This window comes from Solanum dulcamara, chromosome 11, assembly GCF_947179165.1.
Source record: "Solanum dulcamara chromosome 11, daSolDulc1.2, whole genome shotgun sequence".
NCBI lineage: Eukaryota > Viridiplantae > Streptophyta > Magnoliopsida > Solanales > Solanaceae > Solanum > Solanum dulcamara.
Genome location: NC_077247.1, coordinates 49,829,998 through 49,854,413, shown reverse-complemented (window position 1 = coordinate 49,854,413; position 24,416 = coordinate 49,829,998). Strand labels below are relative to the sequence as shown.

General features: G+C 33.0%; 5 protein-coding genes across 6 annotated transcripts; 2 read left to right on the top strand and 3 right to left on the bottom strand.

The window, feature by feature from the left end:
- Nucleotides 1–2,293: 2,293 nt before the first annotated feature.
- Nucleotides 2,294–4,403, top strand: LOC129872974 (pectinesterase-like). The gene is made up of 2 exons (XM_055947943.1): nucleotides 2,294–3,378; nucleotides 3,543–4,403. The coding sequence occupies exons 1-2, from the start codon at nucleotides 2,418–2,420 to the stop codon at nucleotides 4,232–4,234; spliced, it is 1,653 nt and encodes a 550-aa protein (XP_055803918.1). The 5' UTR covers nucleotides 2,294–2,417; the 3' UTR covers nucleotides 4,235–4,403.
- A 769-nt stretch (nucleotides 4,404–5,172) lies between these two features.
- LOC129872975 (nuclear transport factor 2B) lies at nucleotides 5,173–6,326 on the bottom strand. Its single transcript, XM_055947944.1, has 2 exons — nucleotides 5,777–6,326; nucleotides 5,173–5,453 (listed from the first exon to the last, which is right to left on the bottom strand). The coding sequence occupies exons 1-2, from the start codon at nucleotides 6,077–6,079 to the stop codon at nucleotides 5,379–5,381; spliced, it is 378 nt and encodes a 125-aa protein (XP_055803919.1). The 5' UTR covers nucleotides 6,080–6,326; the 3' UTR covers nucleotides 5,173–5,378.
- A 2,170-nt stretch (nucleotides 6,327–8,496) lies between these two features.
- Nucleotides 8,497–10,144, bottom strand: LOC129874230 (probable dolichyl-diphosphooligosaccharide--protein glycosyltransferase subunit 3B). The gene has a single exon (XM_055949489.1). It carries the CDS (start codon nucleotides 9,986–9,988, stop codon nucleotides 8,936–8,938), a length of 1,053 nt encoding a protein of 350 aa, XP_055805464.1. The 5' UTR covers nucleotides 9,989–10,144; the 3' UTR covers nucleotides 8,497–8,935.
- A 709-nt stretch (nucleotides 10,145–10,853) lies between these two features.
- On the bottom strand, nucleotides 10,854–14,858 carry LOC129874377 (pentatricopeptide repeat-containing protein At4g21170). Of its 2 annotated transcripts, XM_055949656.1 has the most exons (3): nucleotides 12,750–14,858; nucleotides 11,571–12,435; nucleotides 10,854–11,486 (listed from the first exon to the last, which is right to left on the bottom strand). In XM_055949656.1, the coding sequence occupies exon 1, from the start codon at nucleotides 14,847–14,849 to the stop codon at nucleotides 12,939–12,941; it is 1,911 nt and encodes a 636-aa protein (XP_055805631.1). In that variant the 5' UTR covers nucleotides 14,850–14,858; the 3' UTR covers nucleotides 10,854–11,486; nucleotides 11,571–12,435; nucleotides 12,750–12,938. The 2 variants fall into 2 exon arrangements, with proteins under 2 accessions (XP_055805631.1, XP_055805630.1); XM_055949655.1 differs by having other exon boundaries at nucleotides 10,854–12,435.
- Nucleotides 14,859–20,444: 5,586 nt separating this feature from the next.
- On the top strand, nucleotides 20,445–22,506 carry LOC129873337 (probable xyloglucan endotransglucosylase/hydrolase protein 8). The gene is made up of 4 exons (XM_055948413.1): nucleotides 20,445–20,694; nucleotides 20,789–20,889; nucleotides 20,960–21,162; nucleotides 21,825–22,506. Exons 1-4 carry the CDS (start codon nucleotides 20,505–20,507, stop codon nucleotides 22,225–22,227), a joined length of 897 nt encoding a protein of 298 aa, XP_055804388.1. The 5' UTR covers nucleotides 20,445–20,504; the 3' UTR covers nucleotides 22,228–22,506.
- The last annotated feature ends 1,910 nt before the right edge of the window (nucleotides 22,507–24,416 follow it).

Genomic DNA, 24,416 nt, shown 5'->3' with positions numbered 1-24,416 from the left:
AACACCAATTAAAGTTCACTCTTCTTTCTTAGGGAACAATAAATCATATATCCTCGTACCACTTTCAAAATTTGAAATTATTGCCTAAAATAAATCCTCTATTCTGTACAAATTTACTCTCTATTTAAGCAGAAAATTATTCTTTTGGAAAAGCATGTTTTCTTGTCGACATCACTAATAAAATAATGCATCATGAATTACTTTGATTTTCATGTATTTCATTTTTTAGGTTGTTTTTAGTGCCCAACAACCCAATTAATGATCATGAAAGCCACCATTACAAGGAGTATCTATATATACATCTATGGCCTTAGGTATATATTATTATATATCTCGACATCTCGTCAATCGAGTAATCTATTTTAAATTATTTTGACACTATCTATAAGGAACAAGTTGATGCTTGTGGGCTAACAATGTAAATTAATTTTTACTGTCATATTGAATTGACATTACAACAATGAGTAATTTTTCATACTAAATATGATAATATAAAAAAATAAAGTAATAATTATATATAAACACTTGTTGGCAAGCATTTGGTGCAATAAGTCGTGTAAATCAAACTCCTATCACACAGGAACACACAGATGAAAATATAATAACCTGCTATTATATTACGAACTATGATAATGAAAGATATTTCTATATCATAGATATACTAAATATTTTCATATGAGATCCTACAATATTAATATACAGCGGAATATTAGTTCGCATTTGTAATAATACTCTCAACTTTTTTATTGGACATAGTAGTTTAAAACACGAATGGAGTTTTTCTATTATATTGATTAATATATTACCCTTATAATTGCCTATAATTAAATAGTAGTAGTCTTGATGTTACGAATTTAGAGATGTATATATAATTGCCTTATAACAAGTGATTTAGTTTTAGAAATGATTTTTTTATACTGTTAATACATAAAATTTAAATTTTTGACTCATACACAAGTACTTAACAGTTATAAAACTGTTCAAATCTTAAGCAGTCGTGATTATAATAAAGTATTGATTATAATAATATAACAGCTCAAAGATAATGATATTTAAATTGGATGTATTTGGCCGTTAAAACATTTAAGAGTCACTTGAAGCATATAGAAAAAACAGAATCAATTTGACCAAACCATCAACTATGTATTTAACTTGGATATTTTAATGTACTCTCTTCATTCCCTTTTATTTGTTTGATATAGCTATAAGTGATCATCTTTTTATTTGTTTACCTTAACAAATCAAGAGAGTTAGCTATTTTTTTAACTTAAACTTATCAATATGTAATCATATCGCAAACTAATAGTTGGAGTACTAATAATCAAATTCATATTTCAAAAATAAATTAATATAAAAAAAATTATTATATATTAAAACTTGTACAACTTCATACATTATATAACCAAAGTTCGACTCATACACAGGTACTAGCAGTTTTTTTTTCTCTTTTCACATAAAACATAGAATTGCTACAATGTTAGGTTCTGAATAATACAAAAATAATATAATTATATTCTTGCTTCAAAATTTCTATATTTTATTAAGCCTTTATTAGCTCTCAAGCACTTTCATATTAATCTACTCATGGATCTGAGATCGGTTCAATCTAATGTATCCAAGCTAGCTCAAACATTAAGCAACAAAACTTTATTGTTCCATCTACTCGATTATCTTACATTATTGTCTTTACTTAATTCATTTACAAACATATTTAACTGTTAATATACTTTATATATATATATATATATATATCAATGGGTTAAATCAAGACTTGTTCCCTTGACCTTATAATAAATTTAACTGTATTGATTTTTGATTAGCATAATTAACTTAAATAAAAATATACCTACACCAGCATATGTAGACTAACCATATGCAGGTATGGTCAGTGGCGGGGGCGGATCATGTGAGTTCATTCGAACCCCCTTCGTTAAAAAATTATACTGTATATATAAAATAAAAATTTTAATTTATGTGTATATATTTAATATTGAACCCCTTGAGCATAAGCCAAAGGACTAGTTCAGTGGCAAATGGGGTTCAATATTTTGTCTTAGCTCGTGAGTTCGAATCCGAATAAGCACATTTTTTTTCTGATTAGTGTATTTAATTTTTTTTGAACACCCTTTATAAAATTTCTGAGTCCGTCACTGACTACATTGCCATGAAAAGAAACACTTGCATGGGTCAAACACATATATAATATATTAGTAATAAAAACCTGAACCTGAACCTTTCCAGGCCACCTAATAAAGTAAATTAAAGTAGTTTTATTAATTAATTGTGCTTTAATTTAATTAAGTACTGTTTGTATGTTAAAATAATATCGAACATTGGCCCTTCCTTGGTGTTTTTCGAGTCTATATAATAACGCAAGAAATGAGAAGAGATCCATAGCAAACTGAAGCTCACTCCACATGGCTACTTCCTCTCAACCATTGTTGGATTCTCCCAAAACAAAATCCTCCTCTTCTTCTAAAGCTTTCTATGTGCTTCTCTCCTTAGCTGCTATTATTGGCTCAGTTGGATTAATTTCAATCTGGCCCATCAATGGTACTAGCCCATCAATTTCCTCAACAGCCAATGTTTGTGATACAGCCCATGATCAGCCATCTTGCTTGGCTATGGTGTCTGAGGTTGCACCTGCTGGTGTGATAGATACAAAAACAGTGGATTTATTAAAGATGGTTTTACATAAATCGTCGTTAAAAATTCATGAAACAATTGATTTGGTGAGCAATGTGAACGGTAGGCTCAATGATGGCAAGGAGCAAGCAGCTCTAGCAGATTGTCTAGAGTTGATGGATTTGTCAAGGGATAGATTAATGGACTCCATGATGGGACTTCGGAACCTATCGGCCCAAGCACACTTTGATGTCCATTCATGGCTAAGTAGCATTCTCACCAACCATGTTACTTGCATAGATGGGCTAAACGGCCAGACCCGGTCCATTATGGAGCCCATGTTGAATGACATGATTGCAAGAGCAAGGACTTCCTTGGCCTTGATGGTTGCAATTGTACCACCAAAGACTGATAATAATGTACCAGAAGTTACCGATGGATTGCCGTCATGGGTTAGTGCTAATGATAGAAGACTTTTGCAACTTTCAGCAAATGCTATAGCAGCCAATGTTGTAGTGGCTAAAGATGGTAGTGGAAAATACAAGACTGTAAATGAAGCAGTTGCTTCTGCTCCAGATAATAGCAAGACTCGATATGTTATTTATGTGAAAAAAGGAACTTATAAAGAAAATGTTGAGATTGGGAAAAAGAAGAAGAATATTATGCTTGTAGGTGATGGCATGGATGCTACCATCATCACTGGCAACTTGAATGTTGTGGATGGCTCAACAACCTTCAAATCTGCGACTGTTGGTAAAAAAAAATTCTCACTATACCGTTTTAATTTGACTTAAGCCTTTTGGTCTAACAAAGAAGCTTGAATTTTGAAAAAAGTGTGTTGACAGAAAGGTCACTGCAGAAAAAATGTGCTTAAAAAATTGATAAACTTCTTTACTTTGGTTGCAAATTTAATGCAGCTGCTGTTGGAGATGGATTCATAGCCCAAGACCTACAGTTCCAAAACACAGCAGGGCCACAAAAGCACCAAGCAGTGGCCCTTCGTGTTGGAGCAGATCAGTCAGTGATCAGCCGTTGCAAAATGGATGCATTCCAGGACACACTCTATACCCACAGTCTCCGTCAGTTCTACAGAGATTGTTACATCACTGGCACTGTCGATTTCATCTTCGGTAATGCAGCAGTTGTGTTCCAAAACTCTAAACTTGCAGCCCGAAAGCCCATGAGCGGACAGAAAAACATGGTTACGGCCCAAGGTCGTGAAGATCCAAACCAAAATACAGGAACTTCAATCCAGAATTGCGATATTATTCCTAGCTCGGACCTTGCACCAGTGAAAGGGTCCGTGAAGACATATTTGGGCAGACCATGGAAAACGTATTCGCGGACAGTGTACATGCAGTCCAATATTGGAGACCATATTGATCCAGCGGGTTGGTCAGAATGGAACGGTGATTTTGCATTGAAAACATTGTATTATGGTGAGTACATGAACAAAGGACCTGGTGCTGGAATTAGTAAGAGAGTGAACTGGCCTGGTTATCATAAAGCCTTAACTAAATCAGAGGCCACGAAATTCACAGTGGGTCAGATGATTCAAGGAGGTGCATGGTTGAAATCTACTGGTGTCGCTTATACTGAAGGGTTGTGAGAAACTTGTTTAATGAAAAATATGACTGCCATGTATTGCTAGTGAAGTTTTTGTATGTTTTGGTTGCCCGCTTTGTGTTTCTTTTGTGATAATAATAATATGCCGCTTAGTTGTGGCACTGATGACTGAACCATGCTACAATATTAAGATGTAAATTAAAATGTTTAGACTTGATGATACTATGCCACCACAATTTAAGGGCAAGTTCTACTGTGGTTAGACAGGCTATGTTATATGGGGCGGAGTGTTGGCCGGTTAAGTTCTTTCACATTCAAAAGATGAAAGTTGTCGAGATGAGAATGTTGAGATGGAAGTGTGGGCATAACAGGAGCGACAGGATTAGAAACGAGGCTATTCGGGATAAGGTAGGAGTGGCCTCGGTGGAAGACAAGATACGAAAAATGCGACTGAGATGGTTTGGGCATGTGAAGAGGAGAGACACAGATGCCATAGTGCGGAGGTGTGAGAGGTTGGCCATGGATGGTTTCAAGAGAGGTAGGGGTAGGTCGAAGAAATATTGGGGAGAGCTTATTAGACGGGACATGGCGTAATTACAGCTTACCGAGGACATGACCCTAAATAGGAGAGTGTGGAGGACCCACACTAGGATAGAAGGCTAGAACATAGTTTCGTTTATACTCCTTATTAGTAAGCGCATTAGCACACTATAATTTTTTGTGCTTTGCTTTCTGTTATTATCTATTAATTTTTGTACTTTGATTACTCTATTTTATCCCTGTCGTTCTCGTTATTTGCTCTCTCATATATGCCTTATCTAACCTCTTTTATGCTTTTATGCTTTTATTGAGCCGAGGGTCTTTCAGAAACAGCCGTCCTACCTTGGTAGGAGTCAGATCTGCGTACACTTTACCCTCCCCAGACCCCACGTTGTGGGATTTCACTGGGTTGTTGTTGTTGTAGACTTGTGATACTAGTGATTGCAAATTGAATAAATTTCACCCAGTATTACAAATTAAAGCAATTGGCAAATCAAATAATGTGATGCTCCAATTCCTTCGTTAAAGGCAGGATCACATTCAACGCAAACTTACATCACCAGTAATTTTCTCTCTTCGACATTTCCACTAAAATAAACACTGCTTTTTCTTCCCTTGATCAACATTTTCCCTACCTGAACACTAAACTAGCCATAGTTGAGACGAAATATGTCATTCTGCACAAAGAAACTTCCTTCCACAGTTGGGATCAAGTGAAACATCTGCAACAATTCAATTACAAAAAAGACGTTTAGACTTTCTTAGACAAGTAATTCATTTAAGTGGTTCCAGACGCCACCATTATTAGAAAAGAAGAATGAAAACAATACAGTTGGACTAAGCCAACCCAAAGACACTCTTAGCATTGTGTCATACCGACCATTTTGAGCCAAGCCTGGACGGTTTTCTGTAAAAGACCTCACAGCAGTAATTTTGTAACTTCTTTTTCTTCTCAACTTCCAATGTGTGACTTTGTTCAAACACACAACAAATATAAAATCACACTTTTTAACCACATGTATGGAGGAAAGAGAGAACCAGATACCTGACTAAACCTCAGTGGATGGTCCTCTCCAAGAAGTTGAATGCTACCACTGACAAAGACTATGATCCCTCCAGCAAAGGACGAAGGTTGAGAATCAATGGTGCTAATCGCATGGCGGCATTGTCCAAAAGGCAACGCATTAAGCTTAGCAGTGATATCTTCACTTCCCAACAACTTTTGGCCCTCAAATGAGAACATGGAGCTTGGTTGATACAGAGTACCAATCGATGATCGATCATTGTCGAAAAGATTGTAGTAGTGATCCACAAATGCCCTTCCAACAATTTCTGTTTGTTCTTCCATGTCCCCTGTCAAAATTCTCAACTCACTTTTGATCGGTGTCTTAATTGAATTTCAAGCACATAGAGGGCAAGGCTTGAGAGGATAGAATATAAGAAAGTAAATGGTTTGGCTATCAAGGAAAGAATATATATAGGAAAAAGCAAAAAGTAAAAAAGGGCATCTAGGCTGCTGCATGGATACGCAAGTTCATCCCCAAAAAAAAAACGGAGGAAAAGGCTTAAAGAATTCAAATTCATATCACCTTTATGACTCTACGAAGGAAAGGAAAGAAAGGTTTGTTAAAATGACTTTAAAAAACCAGCAAGATCTGCTGAAGCAAACCGACCATCCGCCAACATTTCTTTTTTCTTGATCTATAAAGTTGTTTTAACTGCACATAGTGTTTTCAAGATTCAACGTATGCAAGAAAATAATATGTAACTGAAGGAAAGGGGCTGAAGTTGCTCAAAGGAATATATTCTTTGCTGAACACATGACCAACTTTATATCTAAAAAGTGAAACCCACTTCCACTTTTATGCAACAAAAAGAAAAACATAAGGTGGACGGTGGATCTCAAGAGCTAAATTAATTAGCATAGCCAAGATCAAACTTAACGATATAACATTGCATCTCTCTCTTGATGGTAGAGTAGTTCTTAAGCAACGTTTCTCCAAAGATAAGTATAAGCATAAATATTGCAGCTAAGTATAGGAAGTGGTAAAGAATACTGATAATCTTATATGATCAGAGGTTTCATAACTGATAATAAAAGACAGTTTAAATGAGGGCAAGATGGTGGTTTTTGAAATTATTCATTCCCTCGCATCTTAAGATGATGAACTATCGATTATTACCAGTGGACAGTTTTTTTGAGAGGACAATTTAATTGCATGGTCACAATCTAATGGATTCTTTCATTCGGATTGTTATTTTCACCCCATAAAAAGGAAATTTCACGGTTAAAAGACAATGAAATACTTAAATCTTCCTTCAGGGGATTTTCAAAGACATGATTTTAGCATGAGCTATGATTGGGACCTCATCATGTGTTTCCTCCATCAAAACATGTAATAGAACATGGTAACAGTTAAATGCATTTTCACCATCAAGATAATCAACCAAGCGATGGAACAACGAAATGCCAGAAATAGAGAGGCACACAAAAGAGAATTTCCACAAAAAATCCTAAATTTAATGTCTGGTATCAAATGTTTCTGTCAAATCTTATGCTTATTAACGAAGAAGAAAGCAAGAGTAATCCATGCAATACTAAGATAATTCTCTTCCAATTGTTTTATTTTCAACTGCACCAAGAAACCTGTCAGTCGTCCCCTTCTCCTCCTCCTTCCCTCCAATTACTAAAGGAAACCTCCCTATCTTTATTGATAAATAAAAGAAAACTGTGTATAATTCATTAACAGAGAAAAAATTTCAAATAATTTCCACAGATTCTATAACTTGAATTTCCAAATAATTTCTTTTAGGCACATCAAAAAGAAAAGCCCACTTCTCCGAAAAGCAAAAATGAGAACATATTTGCATCAGAAATGAACCATACAGGTATAAAGTTTTTGAAACTTTTTTAATTAATCAAATCCTTTAATAATTTTTACACTTTTCCCCCCAGATTTCAGATTATTTGCCTTGTGTGACAATTGATGCTGCATTCTTCAGCTCTCCAAGCCAGTAGGTTCTCCAATTTTTGCAACAACTCTTTACAAAGAGAGCAATAAAACTTCATCTTGGGCTATGAAATTGTTATTCCCCTCCAATGCAGGATACAGTTTGTTTCTGTAATTTCTTAACGTCTTTAAGGAGTTATGCTGGTGGATAACAACTACCATGCTTTCCAAGCTAGTTGGAGTCAGGTATGGATCCTCAATATCCATTCCTCTTTTGTTGACTTAGAAATCTTAAACAAACCAAAAACTCCTAGTCAGCACTGGTCCAAATGTAAGCTTACCCAACCCAGTACTTATAAATTTTATGTGTAAAAATTTATTGAAATTGAAATAAATAATAGGTCTAAATCCATAATTTTAGAAATAGAATGGGCTCAATGCCAAGTACCTTAAAGATTAAACTCATAAAGTTAAAATTCTAGATCCTTCTCTCATCTCTTAGGGGAGAAAACACCAGGTTCTAATCTTTGACTATTTACACAATAATTTCCCTCATCTTGCCTGAAGTATGATAAACAATTTACGTATTAGACAATGAGATGGAAGCTACCAAGTGGTGATTACATAAATGGAACAAGATTAATGATCATGTACTCTCAATTAAATTGTGTGAGATTATCACTTGTATGAACCTCTATGTATTCCGAGTGAATTCTGTGAGATTATTTCTCTCGATATTTTGTACTCTCATATTTATAGTGAATTACTCATCTCCTCTTGTGAACATAGGTAGTTAATCGAACCACATTAAATATTTGTGTCTCTTTTGGTATAGTTCTCGTTTGTCTTCTTACTCATGGTCTTTCGAGGTTTGTGTTGCTAGTTTCCACACGACACGTAATTATTTTTGATCCTAACACAATCAAAGTATCCGAACAACATATAATAGAAAAAATTGAAGAACAAGAAACAAGAGTATACTAAGACTACTAGAAGGAGCAGCAAGTCAATACACTCCAACCTACTAGTAAGTAACTAAAAAGACAGTAAGTTTGAGAGATATAAGGTGAGGAATTATTAATAAGAAAACTTCAACTGGCAAACAAATGCTTCACTACAAGATAAAAGCTGGATAAATCTAAATGTAAAAGCTGAAACTTTTCCGTCAACTACTCTTGGTTGAATCGGAATCAGCTCACATGTAGTGTAAACTAAAAAACTCTTACCTAAGAGACAGACAAACTACATTGCTATCACATCCAACCTGAAGGCCAATAAGCATGAACACCGTAGCCAGTCTTCCAATTATTTAAGTAAATCACCCTCTTTACAGCCCAAAACGAAATGAAGAGCCCCAAAGCCATCAGCAAACTCTGTGTTCCCCTGTTCTTCAGATGAACCAAAACATGAGTCATAAGTGCCAACAACAATCCAACTATCGTGTACAAGAATCCAACAGCAAAACCTTCAGCTCCTAACTGCATCCCAGATCCTTGGTAAAAGATATGATACTTCCCTGGATCATCTCTATCAATCAAAAACAGAGGTGCTTTCCTAATTATAGTATACATGGTCCCTGCAACACTGAAGAAGTACACTAGAATCGTCGTAACCATCCAGACATACTTATTCTGCAAAAGGGTGTTTCCAATAACAAACTTTTTCACCAAAAATGGACTCCAAATCAAAAATCCAGCACCAATAATCATCATCATTTTCTTCGGAATAACTGGGGGCGTATGAATTGGACCCAAATTAACATTAGAATTCATCTCCACAAACTCCTTCATCGACTCAGCTCCCATAGAAAAACCAGAAGCATCCATTTTAATACAATCACTTTTAACATCCGTCACATAAATGGGTATTAACCGAATATGGGGTAAAGATTGAACATCAAAAAGCTCAAACGAAGACTTCGATTCTTGAAATTCTATGATGAAGAAGAATATCTGAGTGTTGTTTTGGGGGTGGTTGGTGAGGAAAGAAGATGAGAGAAGGGAGAATTCATATTTAATACTAGGGATTGAGTTATCGGGTTTAGAGTGGAGCTGTCTGGCGTCGAAGAATATGAGGGAGGAGAATGGTTTAGGGGAAGGGATTGAGAGGATGCGTTGGAGAAGGGAGTCTTTGAGGTGGATCAGGCCAAGGGAAGATTTTGATCGGAGATGTCTCAGCTCGGAGAGTAAATCATCGGAAGAATTGGAATGGGTGGTAATGGGTGCGAGGAGAAACAGGATAGTGATGAGTAGAACAGAAGATTGAATTGTAGAGATCGCCATTGTTGATTTGATGGAAGGTTTCATGCATGCACGAAGCAGCAATGTTAAAAGATTTTTTGTGTTGGATTTGGAAGGGCAACAAATGGATGGGCTGATGGGTAATGTGGATTGGGTCGGGTCTTTTGAGAAAATTGGGGGATGACCAGTTTTGGATCCTTTTCGTCCATTTTTATTTGTCCAATATTGATTGGATTTGACACACCCGAATAATAAATACAATCATAATTTAACTATATATTTGAATATAAAATTTAATGCTTTAAAAATGACTATAGTTAATAAATTAAGAACTAAGTTATGATTTATCTCTTGATTTTCTAAAGTGGATAAATACAAAGTGAAACAACCTCTAATTAAATTATTTTAAAGATTTTTTGAGTCTTAATTAGGACTATTTTTATTCAAAGAATTTATTTATATTAAAAAGCGGACTAAGCTTTTTTTGTAATTTTGAAACATTACTTACAGCGTGATTAACGTCTAAAAACTGGTTATACTCTGAAAAATTATTTACATTTGTCACTGCATATAAATGGAAGTCTTGATACAGTATACAGTGTTAGAGCAAGATAATACAGTATGATGTTCTAATAGAAGTTATTTAAAAAGTTTGATTTTTCTCAGTCAAAAGTAGTAGTAAAATATTTTAGTTCTTTAATCTATGTAAACCTTGTTATAGGGCTAAGTAGGACTCTGAATCAATATTATAAAATTGCATGAAGGACTCTGATTGCTCATGATGATAGAAGCCTTGGGAAAATTCAAGAATAATTAGAGACGAAAGTATAAATGGCAGATTTATCCAAAATAGCAACAAAGTTATGAGGCATGCCACTCTTGTTTCCTGTGGTACTATAAGATGTATCCACATTAACTTTGATTTATGAAGCAGGGCAGCTAGGAAAGGTGTCTTTTTTTTGGGGGGGAGAAGGTGAAGCAATTTTATAAAGGACTGTAAAGTGTAGCAAAACATAGCCCCGTCTAATCTTATAGGCATTCTAATGTTTGTAGAACTGGTTCATTTGCATTTACGTGTTTCACCCTACAACATATACAAAAACAAAAAATATACAGTCCGGAATGGCTCAATTGGTTTGAAGGATGGTTATCCACATGGATGACCCGAGATCGATCCCCCTCAATGCCTTCTAAGTCGAGCCTATCGCATAGGACTTGCCTAGTGCGGTTTATATCAACCCAATACCCAGAGAGTGCTCACCCAAAAGGCAGAGGTTGTAGCGGCGGCAGGTTTATCATGGGGTTCAAAAAATATATATATATACAATTACAGTCTATCTTGTTGGCAGAGCTTGCAGAATCTTCAAAACATCTTTTATTTCTTCAGTCCAGACAGTCCACCAAATACATGCAAGTATAGTAGCTTCCTCTTCCTTGGGTCTTTTCTGTGCCAGCACCTCAGTAAATCATTTGTTGATCTTTGTATGACCAATTGCGATCCAGACGTCAAAACTAAAGCAAGCGGCAGATGCTCTCTGTATGTCTCTCACATAAAAAGCACTTGCTGCATAGGTCAAAACCTCTTTTTTTGGATATTCTCATGAGTGACACAAGTTTCTTAAAACACAATCCATGTAAAGGAAACTACCTGGAATGGAACGTTGGATCTCGAGATCTGTTTCGATGGCCAAGGAAGGACTTGGTAAGATCTCTTCTGTTAATATTCTGTAGCATGTTTTCACTGTGAATAAACCCCTCTTGCTACGTATCCATGTTATGTTGTCTGTAGTATTAGTTAGCCGCCGATATGTGTTTTAAATGATTGAAAAAATTAACAGACCTGTTCACCTACCAATTGTTGAAATTTATTCAGAGGTTGATACTCCAAATCCATTTACTCTTCTCAGCCAATGTAGCTGCAGCTTTTGAAGCCAACCTGAATAAATCTTGAAATAGAACTTTCAAAGGTTTGTGTCCAATCCAATTGTCCATTCACAAAGAAACTTTTCTCCTGTTGCCCACCTTGATCCCCGTATTAGCCTTAAAGAGAGGCCACAGAATCTAATGTCCTCCCATACTGATACACCATCTGAAAACAGAGACATCACGTATGAGGGAAGTGAATCCAACACGCTATTAATTAGAAACAATATCTTTCCGCAGAAAGATATTGTTTCTTCCACCTGGCTAACCTTTTCTCACATTTCATCACTCCTTCCCAGATGCTATCAGCCTTTGCGCTTAGCCCCCAATCATAATCCAAGACGAGTAATTGGTAAGGTACCAACTAGGCAGCGTAAGGTAGCAGTCAGGATACAGAAATTGTTCACTTTATTGAATCGATATAAGTAACTTCTTCTCCAATTAATAGGAAGCCCAGAGACAGCTTAAAATACCACTAGAATCACCCTCAGACGTTTAAGTTAATCGACCTCAGCATCACACATCACAAGAGACAGTATGAATCACTTCAGAAAGAGTGAGAGCTGAAATGCAACCAAACATTGACACCTCTGCTGGGGGAGATGAAAGCATTTAGAAGGAAGCCACTGGAAACTATTTCCAGACAAAGAAAGTACAGTCTAACATGCAATTGTCTCGAGAATTATTTAGGCAATGATACAAAGGACTGACATAAAAAAATTAAATCATCACTGCTAATTAAGAAACGAGTCAACCATGACATCAGTAAATAAACTTTCAAGTGTAGCCAAAAGTATAAAGTTTTCTACTGTCAAACAATTGTGCAACTATATGATTGAAAATCCCCTCTGAACAGAATTTTGTGTCAAATGAAAAAGGGAAGTAGAAAAGGAACAAAAGTTACCTTTTGTAAGTAAAGGGCACACTCATATTTCTCATTGTATGCTGTTTCAGTTGTGCATAGCGAGAAATGAAAATTGGATGGCTACCAAAAACGAGCATCACCAAAATCTACTCTCAAGTGAGCAGCCATGCTGTACAGTATGTATAGTAAGCGAAGAGATAAAATATAAATGAGGTCAAAAAGTATTATTTAGCCAAACCCAGAAATCAAACGCTTATATGCTTTTCTGTCAGGTTTAAGCCCCAATTTCAACATCTCGTCATGCAATCTCATTGCTTTTCTAAATTCCTTCTCCTGACATAGCCCTCTAATCATGATTGAAAAACTAACACTGCTTAACATGTCATGAGTTCGCATGTAATTGAAGATCCTTAGAGCTTCTTCATGCCGTCTTAATTTAAACAGTCTGTCAAGTAGTGTACAGTAGGTCTCTACATCTAAAGCAATACCAAGCCTCTGAAGTTCAGTATGTAAAGAAATGGCAGAATCAATCCTTCTGCTAAAGCAATAGTGCCGCACCAAATAGTAACAACAAAAAGATTCAAACTGAAGTCCTCTCTGAAGAATTACATTCAGAAGCTCCTCAGCTTCTTGCCACTTATGCTTTTCACACTGAGAAACAATAAAATTAGACACCTGAGATATGGGAGGAACAAATCCTCTTCCAATCAAGTCTTTCAACATACTGCTAACTTCCTCAGATGGATTTTCATTGCATAGGACACTCATGAAGGCACTACAGCATTTGTCATTGATAAATATTTTTCTCTCAAGTATAATGTCGTACATCCAAATAGCATCTTCAGCTTTACCTTCCTTGGAGAATGCCCTTAGCATAGAGCCATAAGTACTGTCTTGTAGCTTAATCCTTTTTTCATAAGCTTCCCTGAAAAACAATTCAGCTGCATATGCTTTTCCCATACCAGAGAACTTTTGAATCACAGAATCATAGTCAGGTGTCACAACTTTCGGGAGAAGTCCTTTTTCCACCATGGAACTCATCACTGATTCAATCACTTCAGCATTTTGATATTTGCAAGCACCATCAAGAATTGAGCTAAAAGTACTAAAGGTGGGATCAATACGTTTACTATACATATCATTTAAATAACCAAATGCAGCTTCAAAATTCCCTCTCTCAGAGTAACAATCTATGAGTATGTTATACATAACAGGACTGCATACACCCTTGTCTAGAATAGGAACAATTTGCTCAAATTTCCCATCTTTACAAAGCATCTGAGCAATTAAAGACCATGTAACCACATTCTCCTGAACCCCATTACGAATAATAGAACCATAATAACACCAAGCCAGTCTTAACTCATTCTTACTGAGCAGTAAATTAAGTAACGTATTACAACAATTAATAGACACCAAATAGCCATATTCTCTAACTATCTGATAAACCTGAAGAGCTTCCAAGAACAAACCTTTATTGCAATAACATTCAAGAACTGAACTCAAGACTGAAGACTGAATGTGAATTGCACCAGATTTCGGTGATTGAATCAAGAAACCCACAATTTGGGCTGGTGGGTATGTTTGAATGAGAGTATCCAAGATAGGTTTTGCGGGTTTGGATAGTCCGGACCCGAGAAGCACATATACAAGGGTACAAAGAACTTTGACATCAGGCTGGAACCCGAGATTGTTCTTGGCATAGTTGAAGAAGCGTACACAGACTTGTGAGTTGGTTTGGGTGTTGTGGAGGATTTGAAGGAATAGAGATGGAGTAAATTGTGAGGAAGAAAGTTTGATGTTCTTGAGAAGTGAAGGCCATTGATTTGTTTGTCTTTGCAAGAGAATAGATGAAATTTGTGAAATTAATTGGGTTTGTTTGAATTGGGTTCTCCAATCTTGGGGCTTTTGTGTTGCTGTTACAGTGCTTGCTTTGGCTATTGATTTCTGGAAGAGAAAGAGAGCTCTAGAGGCAATGGTCATTTGAGTTACAGTGCAAAGCGAATTGGTTTCAATTGGGAAGAGAGTTTCGTACACTGGGTCAAATTTGTAATAGGTGGCTAGTTTGTGAAAGCTTACCAAAGAGCCCAAATTTATGAGCATTTTAAACCCAAACCAAACCCCAAAAGAACTGAACATAAGTACAAACACAATTTCATTTCAAGTTTTTGCACGGACGGCCTATTTTGAGTCCAATATTAATGTTCACTGTATTAGTATGCTTCACAGAATGTACATTTTGTTAGCTTATTAGGGTGTAAATCGTATTATAAAGGTATGAGACTTCAATCACACATTAATTTAAGAAAGTTGACGTGGAGCTTATATAATATTGAATTCTCTCACTTCAATAGCTAGCTTTTAGGATATGATTCTCCTTGAATTATATTATCAATAAAAATCAAGATATCAGATTTGTAATCAGAATATTCAAAAAAAAAAAAAAAAAAAAGGGGTTTCGGACAGTTTTAGCACGTGAGTCACCAAAAAATCCATGTGAGTATAGAAATCTTGTTTAAAATGGACTCTTATTTTACGATAAATTGCTTGTCAGTTTCAATGAGTTAAGCTTAGAAGCTCACTTTCATTCCAAGAATTCATGTTCACAAAGCAAAAGAAAAAGGGAAACTATGGCACAAGAAATTGATAGCATTATGTTATGTGATTTTCCACACATGCTAAAAAATTCCCAAACATCCTACATGACATATTTAAGACTTCAAAATTGAAAAGATATTTTGGATAAATTAGACACATCTTTAATTTAAGATAACAAAATTTAAAAAATCATCTTTTTTCAACAGAGAGAATACTCCCTCCATTCATTCTTACTTGTCCACTGTAGACTTTGCACACTCCTTAAGAAATAATGATTAATACTTAAATACTCATGTTAATTAATGTATAATTTTTGAGTCTTGAGAAATGATTTGGGGAAGAAGTAATTAATATTGAGAAGTAAAACCTGAGAAAAAAATTGTCTTAATATATTAAAAATGACAAGTAAAAATAAAAATATTTCTTTAAAATATAATAATCACAAATTAAAATGAGCGGAGGGAGCAGTTAAATAACTGCTTCTTTTTCTCCCTTAAATGATTTACTAAATTCCAGCAAGAATTATCTGCTTCTAAATGCTCGATAGGATTCAGTCACTGGCCAAGCTAGACAAATTCAACCAAATTCAATACTTTTAAAAAAAAAAATTAGATCACCATTGTGGTAGGGGTCAAGGAATGCAACCAAAAAATCATTTTAAGTGCTTTTTATTAAATTAGACCACTATTGTGGTGGGGTTTAGACCTTGACCCCTTACATGTGTATAATCAGCATCAAGAGAAGTGAAAATACGGAGAAGGGGACATGTATTGTCTTACTAACAAATACAACCTGTAAGTGGCGGATTCAATATTTTTATAAAGGGTTTAAAAAATAAAAATATAGTATTTGATTTGAACTTGCAAATTAAAAGTGAATTTATTTGCAATATAGTTACTATATTTTTTTAGAGACATTAACTTCATATAAATAAATTCAAGGTATAATAGGGAAGAAAAAAATTGTCCTTGCTTGATTTTTCAGAAATGACAAGAGAGAAATCAAATTAGGAAATATTCGACAAATAAATAGAAAAGAAGGGAGTATTAACTGAATTTTTCGATTTTTTTACTCCCTCCGTCCCATTTTAGTTATTAGGATAAGGTCTTGCACAACCTTTAAGAAAAATTAATAAGGGATGTAATTTGACTAATATAACCCTACTATAAATATTCTTCAATCATTATGGAAATTAATCATTAAATATCATAGATTGATGTGTTTTGTATTGAATGATAGGCAAAGAATACCAAAAGTTTAACAAGAAGAAGTTTTATAACTTTAAAATGGCCTTTTTGAAAATGGTAATAATAGAGTAGAGTTTGTAATAATAACTTTTTTCACATTTCAAAACGACTTAATTGCTAAGGATAGAGTTGGAAAAAAGTGGCTAATTATTTTTTGATTGTTTAAATTGATAACTAATTTGTGACAACTATTTTTAATATACTTAACAATTATAATGGGACGGAGGGAGTATTGTTCAAAATAATTAAATTATTTAAAATTCAAGATAAATTGCACTATTTATGAAGTTACATTTATAATAATTGAAAGTATGATTTAAATTATGTCATTTAATATTTTCTTAATAAATGTGTATTGTCTCACAAATACAGTTAATATGGAATAGAGAGAGTAATAAGGAACTAATTAATTACGTGGCATGAGGTTAAAATTGTGATGAGGAAATTCCATATTTGTTTTTTGTGTTCTTCGACAACAAAATAATTAAATGTATTACTAGTATTGATTTCGATACAACATTAATGCTTTTATTGATTAATAATAGCTGAAACGTCTACTGTTTTGTAAGGGCCGTGTCACTCATATCTTGGACTTTGAAGTAGGAGGAATTCTTCCTCATATAAACAAGTTGATGTACGATATTAGAAATAAGAAATGAATACTCCTTTTTTTGACAATGAATAATCAAAACAAGAAATGACATCCTAAAAAAAAATGAAAAATATTTTTCCAATTAACTAGCAGCAATGGCTAAGGTCTTCTTCCCAACTTTGAATTCACTGCTTTAGTTTTAATAATTTGCAACGTAAAGCCTATTAGCCCCGTAATTTAAGGTTACTTTGCTCAATTAATCTACATCATGTTTTTTTTTTCTTTTCTGAAAGTAAATCTACTCCATTTATATCCTCTTGATCTATTTTATTTTACACGTTTATTTTTAAAAATATTAATTAAAATAATAATGTGATTAAATTATTTTTTTACGAAAAAAGACCTAAAATGCCCTCAAGCCATTGAAAATCGTACAAAAATGCCTCTCATCAATCTATTGGCCTAAAATGACCTTAACATCCACCTTTAGATAAAAAAACAATCTTTTCTTTATCGAAAAAGGTGTCTTAGACTTAATAGATGGACGAGGGTCATTTTTGTATCATTTTCAATAGTTCGAGGGCATTTTAGGCTCTTTTCTATAATTAAATTTCTGTTAAATAAATTTTGATTTATAATTAATTTTAAATAATTAAATTGTAACAAATAGATGGCCGCCACGTGTTTTAAAAAAAATATTTAATTAAAATTCTGTTAAATAAATTTTGATTTAAAATTAATTTTAAATAATCAAATTGTAACCAATAGATGAGCGTCACATGTTAAAAAAAGTTATTCAAATTATTTAATTAAAATTATGTTAAAAGGACCTAAAATGATCTCGAACTATTGAAAATAGTACAAAAATGCTCTCATCCATCTATTGGACCTAAAATGCCCTTTCCGTTAAAGAAAATGTCTTTTTTGAACTTAAAGGTGGATGTCAAAAATATTTTAGGCCTAATAAATGGATGGGGGCATTTTGTACTATTTTAAATAATTTGAGGGCATTTTAGGCCCTTTTCTGTTTTATTTATTGGTTGATTTCAATTTAACACTACTATTTTTTCACGATATTTTAATTAAATAAGAATAAAAATGAAGACTAATAATTAATTATATTTTAATTTTTAAAATTAATAATTATTCTCAAATGATTATTTTTAATAAACATGACAACTAAAATTTATAGAAAATGATTATTTTACGTTGCAGTATCTTTTAACTTGACACGATATTTTAAAAAAATAAAGATTTTTCAAATTTATGATCTAAAATAATTTTTAAATATTTATATATCTATAAATTATTTCCATTAAATATAAAAATAAAATTTTAAAATTAAATTATTTTAATTATAATAAAATTAATTAAAAGAGAAAATGTGACACGTAAAATGACACGAAGGGAGTAACAAGGAGAAGGAGTCGAGTGAATCCAGCTTGTCAAATCCAAGAAGTTTTTCATATACTTCATCGTACCTATTTACCTATCGAATATTTTTTAATTTAATTTTTATTTTTATGTATCATTTTTAATAAAATCAAAAAGGATAATGTTTTTTATATTTATTTTTAATGTCTTTAAAATATATAATGTATATAAATAAATAAAATAATAAATTTATTTTTTAAAATAAATGTGTTAAATTAAAATTTAACAAATAAATAAAAACTGTGGGAGTAATAAATCTATTCAAAAGGAGCCATATTGCAATATTAAAAGCACTTTAGACCCCACTTTTATTGCATGGATACGCTCACACACTCGTAGTGGGTATTTAGTAATTTTGCATGGTCTTTCTGGATATGTGTGCTATCGCCTATTGGGACTCAATCCCTAAATTACTCACTTTTAAAATTCGAAATATTGAGCATTCGTCATCTCTAAAGATTATAGTATTAAAAAAGACATCAAAATATTCTTAACGTATTAAAATAATTTATATTTGTTCTCCATTGTAAGATCACAATTGATTTTAATATTAATTTTTGGAGTTAGAGTCATCGGAGTCCCATAGATGCACAATTAATCAACAATTGATTGATTATTTAAATTTTTTATTTTATTGGTGAGAATTTAATTATCCGCCTTATAATTTTCTCTCTCATTTCTCCTTTCTTGTTTTCGAATAGATAAATGGAAAATACTTTTAATTCAAAAATTAATGTTAAAGATAAGGATTTAACATGTAGAAAGGAAAAACAACAACATACCAGTGAAACTGATAAACAATTTAATTTAATTTATTTATTAATATTAGTTTTTTATTTAAGCTTGACAAAGATTCCAAAATTGTTTTTGAAGAAAGTTATGATTTCAAAGATAATATATGATAAAAAAGATATTAATTTAGAAAAATAAAACATTGCAAAGTGAAAGAAAAAAGAAAGCATGATAAATTTTAGAAAGGGTTCGATGTAGCGGGAAAAAGTAGTAAAAATGTTAAACACGGGATGACTGGGCGAGTTAAAATTTAGTAGATTAAAATTGGTGTTGCCTTTCACAACCACACTCTCTTTAGTTATTCTGTAATTTTTGCGTCTTTACTTCATATATATTTTGAACCCCCTGAATCGAAATTCTAGATCCGCCACTGACCATTACCGAAAGACTATCAGCTCAAGTGTATCAAACCCAAGAAAAAAAGAAGACAACAATGACGAATAAAGTAGTGAGTTGAATGACGGAAGCATAAGAGAGAAAACAACAACAACAACAACAACAAAAATCATATAATAAACGAAATGCAATAAACAATATATGAGAAGATCTATAAGGGTACGATTAGTCTCAAAACAAATTTAAATTATTTTTAATATCATTAAAAGAGCATTGTAAACCCTTTAAGTGAGAAGTAAATTAGCTTTACTTCTTGTTGATTCGACATGTTTTTTCCAACAAGAGAGAAATAAATTAAGTGAGGTTTTGGATTTTGGTATAATTTAGTTTTGGGGAGATTATTTTCTTGTATTGCGTTTTAGTACAATTGAATTGTTTTGGTTTCTAAAAAAGCCATTTTGGATTGATTTTTTTGAAAAGCATTCCTATTTTAGATTACCAAACATGGTGGTCCTCAATTTTTGATAATTTTCTAGTCCAAAGAGGAAAATATTCTCAAATGAATTGCTGATAAAAGCATTTTTTTGTTCGTTCTTTTTTGTTCTTAGCCTTATTTCGTCTCTCGAGGTAAAAAGATAGAGTAATAAATAAAAATGAGCAACAAATTCTCATTTCCATATTTGCCCTTAGGTAACAAACCGCGTATAATTAATAAAACGTTGTCATTCCTAAAGGATCCAGCTTAGAATCCTTGCATCTTCATTCAAAAGGGAAAGCAAGAAAAAAAAAAACGCCATGGAGAGAAATGCTTCTTCAATGGCTCATCTTTTTTTAATTTTATCACTATTGTTTACCCTTTTTTCATCATCAAATGCTGTAGTCAAAGGTGCATTTGAGGAGAACTTTAGCAAAAGTTGTCCTGGTACACATTTCAAGACTTCTAAAGATGGACAGATCTGGTATCTTACCTTAGATCAAGTATCAGGTGATTAAAATCCAAGATATTCAAATTGCATTTTTTTTTTGTTTTCTTGAAATTTGAATATATATATATATATTTCATGTTTTTGGTATGTTAGATTGTGGGTTCATAACAAAACAGAGCTATAGATTTGGTTGGTACAGCACAAAGTTGAAATTAGTAGGAGGTGATTCTGCTGGTGTTGTAACAGCATTTTATGTAAGTTCAGTTAAACATTTGTTATTCTTGTGGGAATTTTGGCAATGGGTTTAGTTTTTTTTGGGTGCAGATGTGCTCAGAAGTAGAGGCGGGGCCATTGAGAGATGAGATAGATTTTGAGTTCTTGGGAAACAGAACAGGGGAGCCTTATCTTATTCAGACAAATGTGTATAATAATGGCAGTGGTGGACGTGAGATGAGGCATCAACTCTGGTTTGATCCTACTCTCGACTTCCATACTTATTCCATTCTTTGGAACTCTCATCAAATTGTGTAAGTCCCTTATCTTTTCTTTTTTTCACTCTTCTAGCTAATTTTTGTTTTCGTTTTTCTTGTTGAACCGTTCGATATCCATTAAGGAGGTAAAATGTTTCCTACAGAAATGTACTTCATCCCTATGCAGGGGCATAGAGATAAAGTAAATTAATCAGAATTCACGTTGAGTAGATCCATTAAGGAGGTGAAATATACTTCATTGTAAAATATACTTCATTTGAACTCTTTTTTTTGCTAGAAAATTACAATATATATATATATATATATATATATATATATATATATATAAACACACTCCTTTGTTTACTTATTTTGAATCTTTAAGTTAAAATTCTGGTATTACCACTATTCCTATGGTCTGAATCAAACTTTGGTTGAGAATAAAGGGATTCTAACCATCTTACTACATCTATCGATGGTACTTTTTGTTTCTCCAATTACATAGTAACAATGAGTCAAACAAAAAAAACTTACCGGAGAACAACTTGATCGATGAGAGAATGATCATTTAAATTTATGACTAAGATAAAGATTCTCGTAAATTGGATTTGAATATAACGAAATGGATATAGAAGATTCATATATATGTCGAACACAAATAATTTGAGATTAACGGGTAGTTGATGATGATTTGATCAACTACATTTTTGTAAATGCAGTTTTTTTGTGGACAAGGTACCGATAAGGGTATACAAGAACGCGAATCACACAAACAATTTCTTTCCAGCCCAGAGGCCAATGTACGTGTTTTCTAGCATATGGAATGCAGATAATTGGGCTACTAGAGGAGGCTTGGACAAGATAAACTGGAAAAATGCACCATTTGTAGCATCTTATAAGGATTTTACGATAGATGCTTGTCCATGGAAAAATCCTTACCCTGCTTGTGCCTCATCCACCACACAGCACTGGTGGGATCAGTACAATGCTTGGCACTTATCAAGTAAACAGAAGATTGATTATGCTTGGGTGCAGAGGAACTTTGTGGTTTATAATTATTGCCAGGATACTGTGAGGAACAAGTACAAGCCTCAAGAGTGTTGGTTAAATCCATTGGACTAATATTAAAGATAGATAAAATTCTTTTGAGAGAAGAAAATTCCAGTAGTATTTTGATCTTGATTTTGAGTGTATATATATTGGACCTTCTCCTACTTATTTGGGATTGAGCCATAGTAGATCCATCGATTGGTATATTTTACTCCCGTCTATTAAAAAAGGAAACGACATTACTACTATTGGAAAATGAAAGTTTGTTTTGCTATGTATACAAATGTTTTGAAGATACTCTTAATGTAATCTTTAAATATGTATGTTACATTCAAGGAAGTTAAGATTTAATTTCTCATAGTCGTTTGAGAGGTAAGGGCTCCTCTGATGGACTTTGATAAATATCATCTAGTAACTTTCCACAAGAGCATTATCATGTTATATAATTAAAAAAAAATAGATGTGTAAAGATTCCTACTCTGGATCATGCCGTATTGTTTACAGAGTAATTATAAAGTATTAGTATTTTGTCATAGATTGTATGTGGTTTACTTTGTCAGAATATCCAAGATGAACTTTGACAGGATCACAGGGGGCAACATGCTAGAGAAACAAAGGAGCCCCATAAACTAAACAGAATATGTAACTTTAGATTTCAATTTTAAAATTTTAAATTGAGATTGATAATGCATTCAATAACTTTTGCTTCTCCTTGTGCAAGAGTTGCAAGTTAAAACATCGTGAAATTGATGAGCACGGTAATTACACACCTGAAAGTTGTCACTTGCTTGTGACATCAATTAAGTAATGAGACATGTCACATGGCATTAAAATAACCAGAAGTTGCAGTACAAATTTAATGAGATGGACATCTCACCTACCTAGATGAAGATTTTTAAGTTGTGGAAATGATGATTCTCACTTGGAATAATCAATTCATGCAGCCATATTTTTGTACTCTTTTAACTTTAGATCATATACCTTGTGGATGTTTGTTTTCAACATTAATTTTGTACTACTACTCCACTAGTTTGAGGATGCTAACCCAATTGATATTATTTCCTAATTAAGTTGTTTGTTATGGGGAGGAGAGGACCACACAATTTACTTAATTGTCGCCATCTCATAAACAAACAATTTCTTTGTCACGGATCACTGGTACGTACAATGGTACATGTTTAGTATATGGTCCTCCATACATCTATGTATGTTAAATTAAAGAATCGCAATTTGATATTGCAAACAAATTAAACATGACCTTTTACTAGCACCAAAAGGTATGAATTCAAACTTATTTTTTCTTTTGAAAGAACGATCATTAGTTGCATGCTGAGTTTATATTTGCAAAACCTTAGAAACAAAAACAGAATTCAGTTAAGATTGATTGAGACAACTGTGAATTTCATTTTGTTTACTTATAGTAGATGATCTTTCACGTTAGACAAGATGAGTGTAATGAGATATGGTTCTGTAATTATCTATCTCTTGACCATGGGGCTATCCTACAGTTAAGAGGTAGGATCACTTGTCAAAGACTCAAATGGACCCTATCGTTTGAGGAACAAGTGAAATAAAATAAAAACAAGTGCTTCACTGTAACAATCATGCACAATATCATTTTTCCTCTTTTAAGCAAATCCACTACAGAGTGCCAAAGGCTAGTTTTTGAGCATTTCTCACATCTGGACATAGTTTTTCAAATATTGTTTACAAGTTATTTTTGGGTGAAGTTTCATTATATGTTTGGCAATAGATTTTGGAAGAAATATTTGGCTTTTTAAAGAAATATAATTTATACCCATAATTTCTAAAAAATACAAGTATTAAAAATATCCAAAAGTTTGTATTACCATTTTATAATAAACATATTTCTGAAAAGTCAAGACAATGAACACAATTAATATGAATCTGGAAAAAAAGAAAGAAAACAAAAGGAAACTAAATGTATACTAAAATTTAGTATTACTACTTATAATTGGAAGTGACTTCAGAGATCAACTGTATAAATTTTGTAGAATGAACTAGGACTGAAATTCAATTCAAAATTATAACTGATGGTGTTTTATAAAATATAAAAGTTTGGGATGTTTTTTAAAAGTTCCCAATAATAGAATTTGCCCAAATACTAGTTTTTCTATTATTTGAGAATTTGGATTGTTTGCCAAAAATATTTATCAAATAATGATTTATCCTTAGCATTAAATATTATTCTTCAAATCATTTTTTAAAAGCTAATACTAAACATCAATTAATAGGAATAG

Coding starts and splice junctions, on each gene's coding strand:
- LOC129872974 (XM_055947943.1), top strand. CDS start 2,418: ATGGCTACTTCCTCTCAACCATTGTTGGATTCTCCCAAAACAAAATCC. Junction 3,379..3,542: donor CTTCAAATCTGCGACTGTTG/GTAAAAAAAAAT, acceptor AATTTAATGCAG/CTGCTGTTGGAGATGGATTC.
- LOC129874230 (XM_055949489.1), bottom strand. CDS start 9,988: ATGAAACCTTCCATCAAATCAACAATGGCGATCTCTACAATTCAATCT.
- LOC129874377 (XM_055949655.1), bottom strand. CDS start 14,849: ATGTTCAGTTCTTTTGGGGTTTGGTTTGGGTTTAAAATGCTCATAAAT.
- LOC129872975 (XM_055947944.1), bottom strand. CDS start 6,079: ATGGAAGAACAAACAGAAATTGTTGGAAGGGCATTTGTGGATCACTAC. Junction 5,454..5,776: donor ATCCACTGAGGTTTAGTCAG/GTATCTGGTTCT, acceptor GAATTGTTGCAG/ATGTTTCACTTGATCCCAAC.
- LOC129873337 (XM_055948413.1), top strand. CDS start 20,505: ATGGAGAGAAATGCTTCTTCAATGGCTCATCTTTTTTTAATTTTATCA. Junction 20,695..20,788: donor TACCTTAGATCAAGTATCAG/GTGATTAAAATC, acceptor TTGGTATGTTAG/ATTGTGGGTTCATAACAAAA. Junction 20,890..20,959: donor GTGTTGTAACAGCATTTTAT/GTAAGTTCAGTT, acceptor TTTTGGGTGCAG/ATGTGCTCAGAAGTAGAGGC.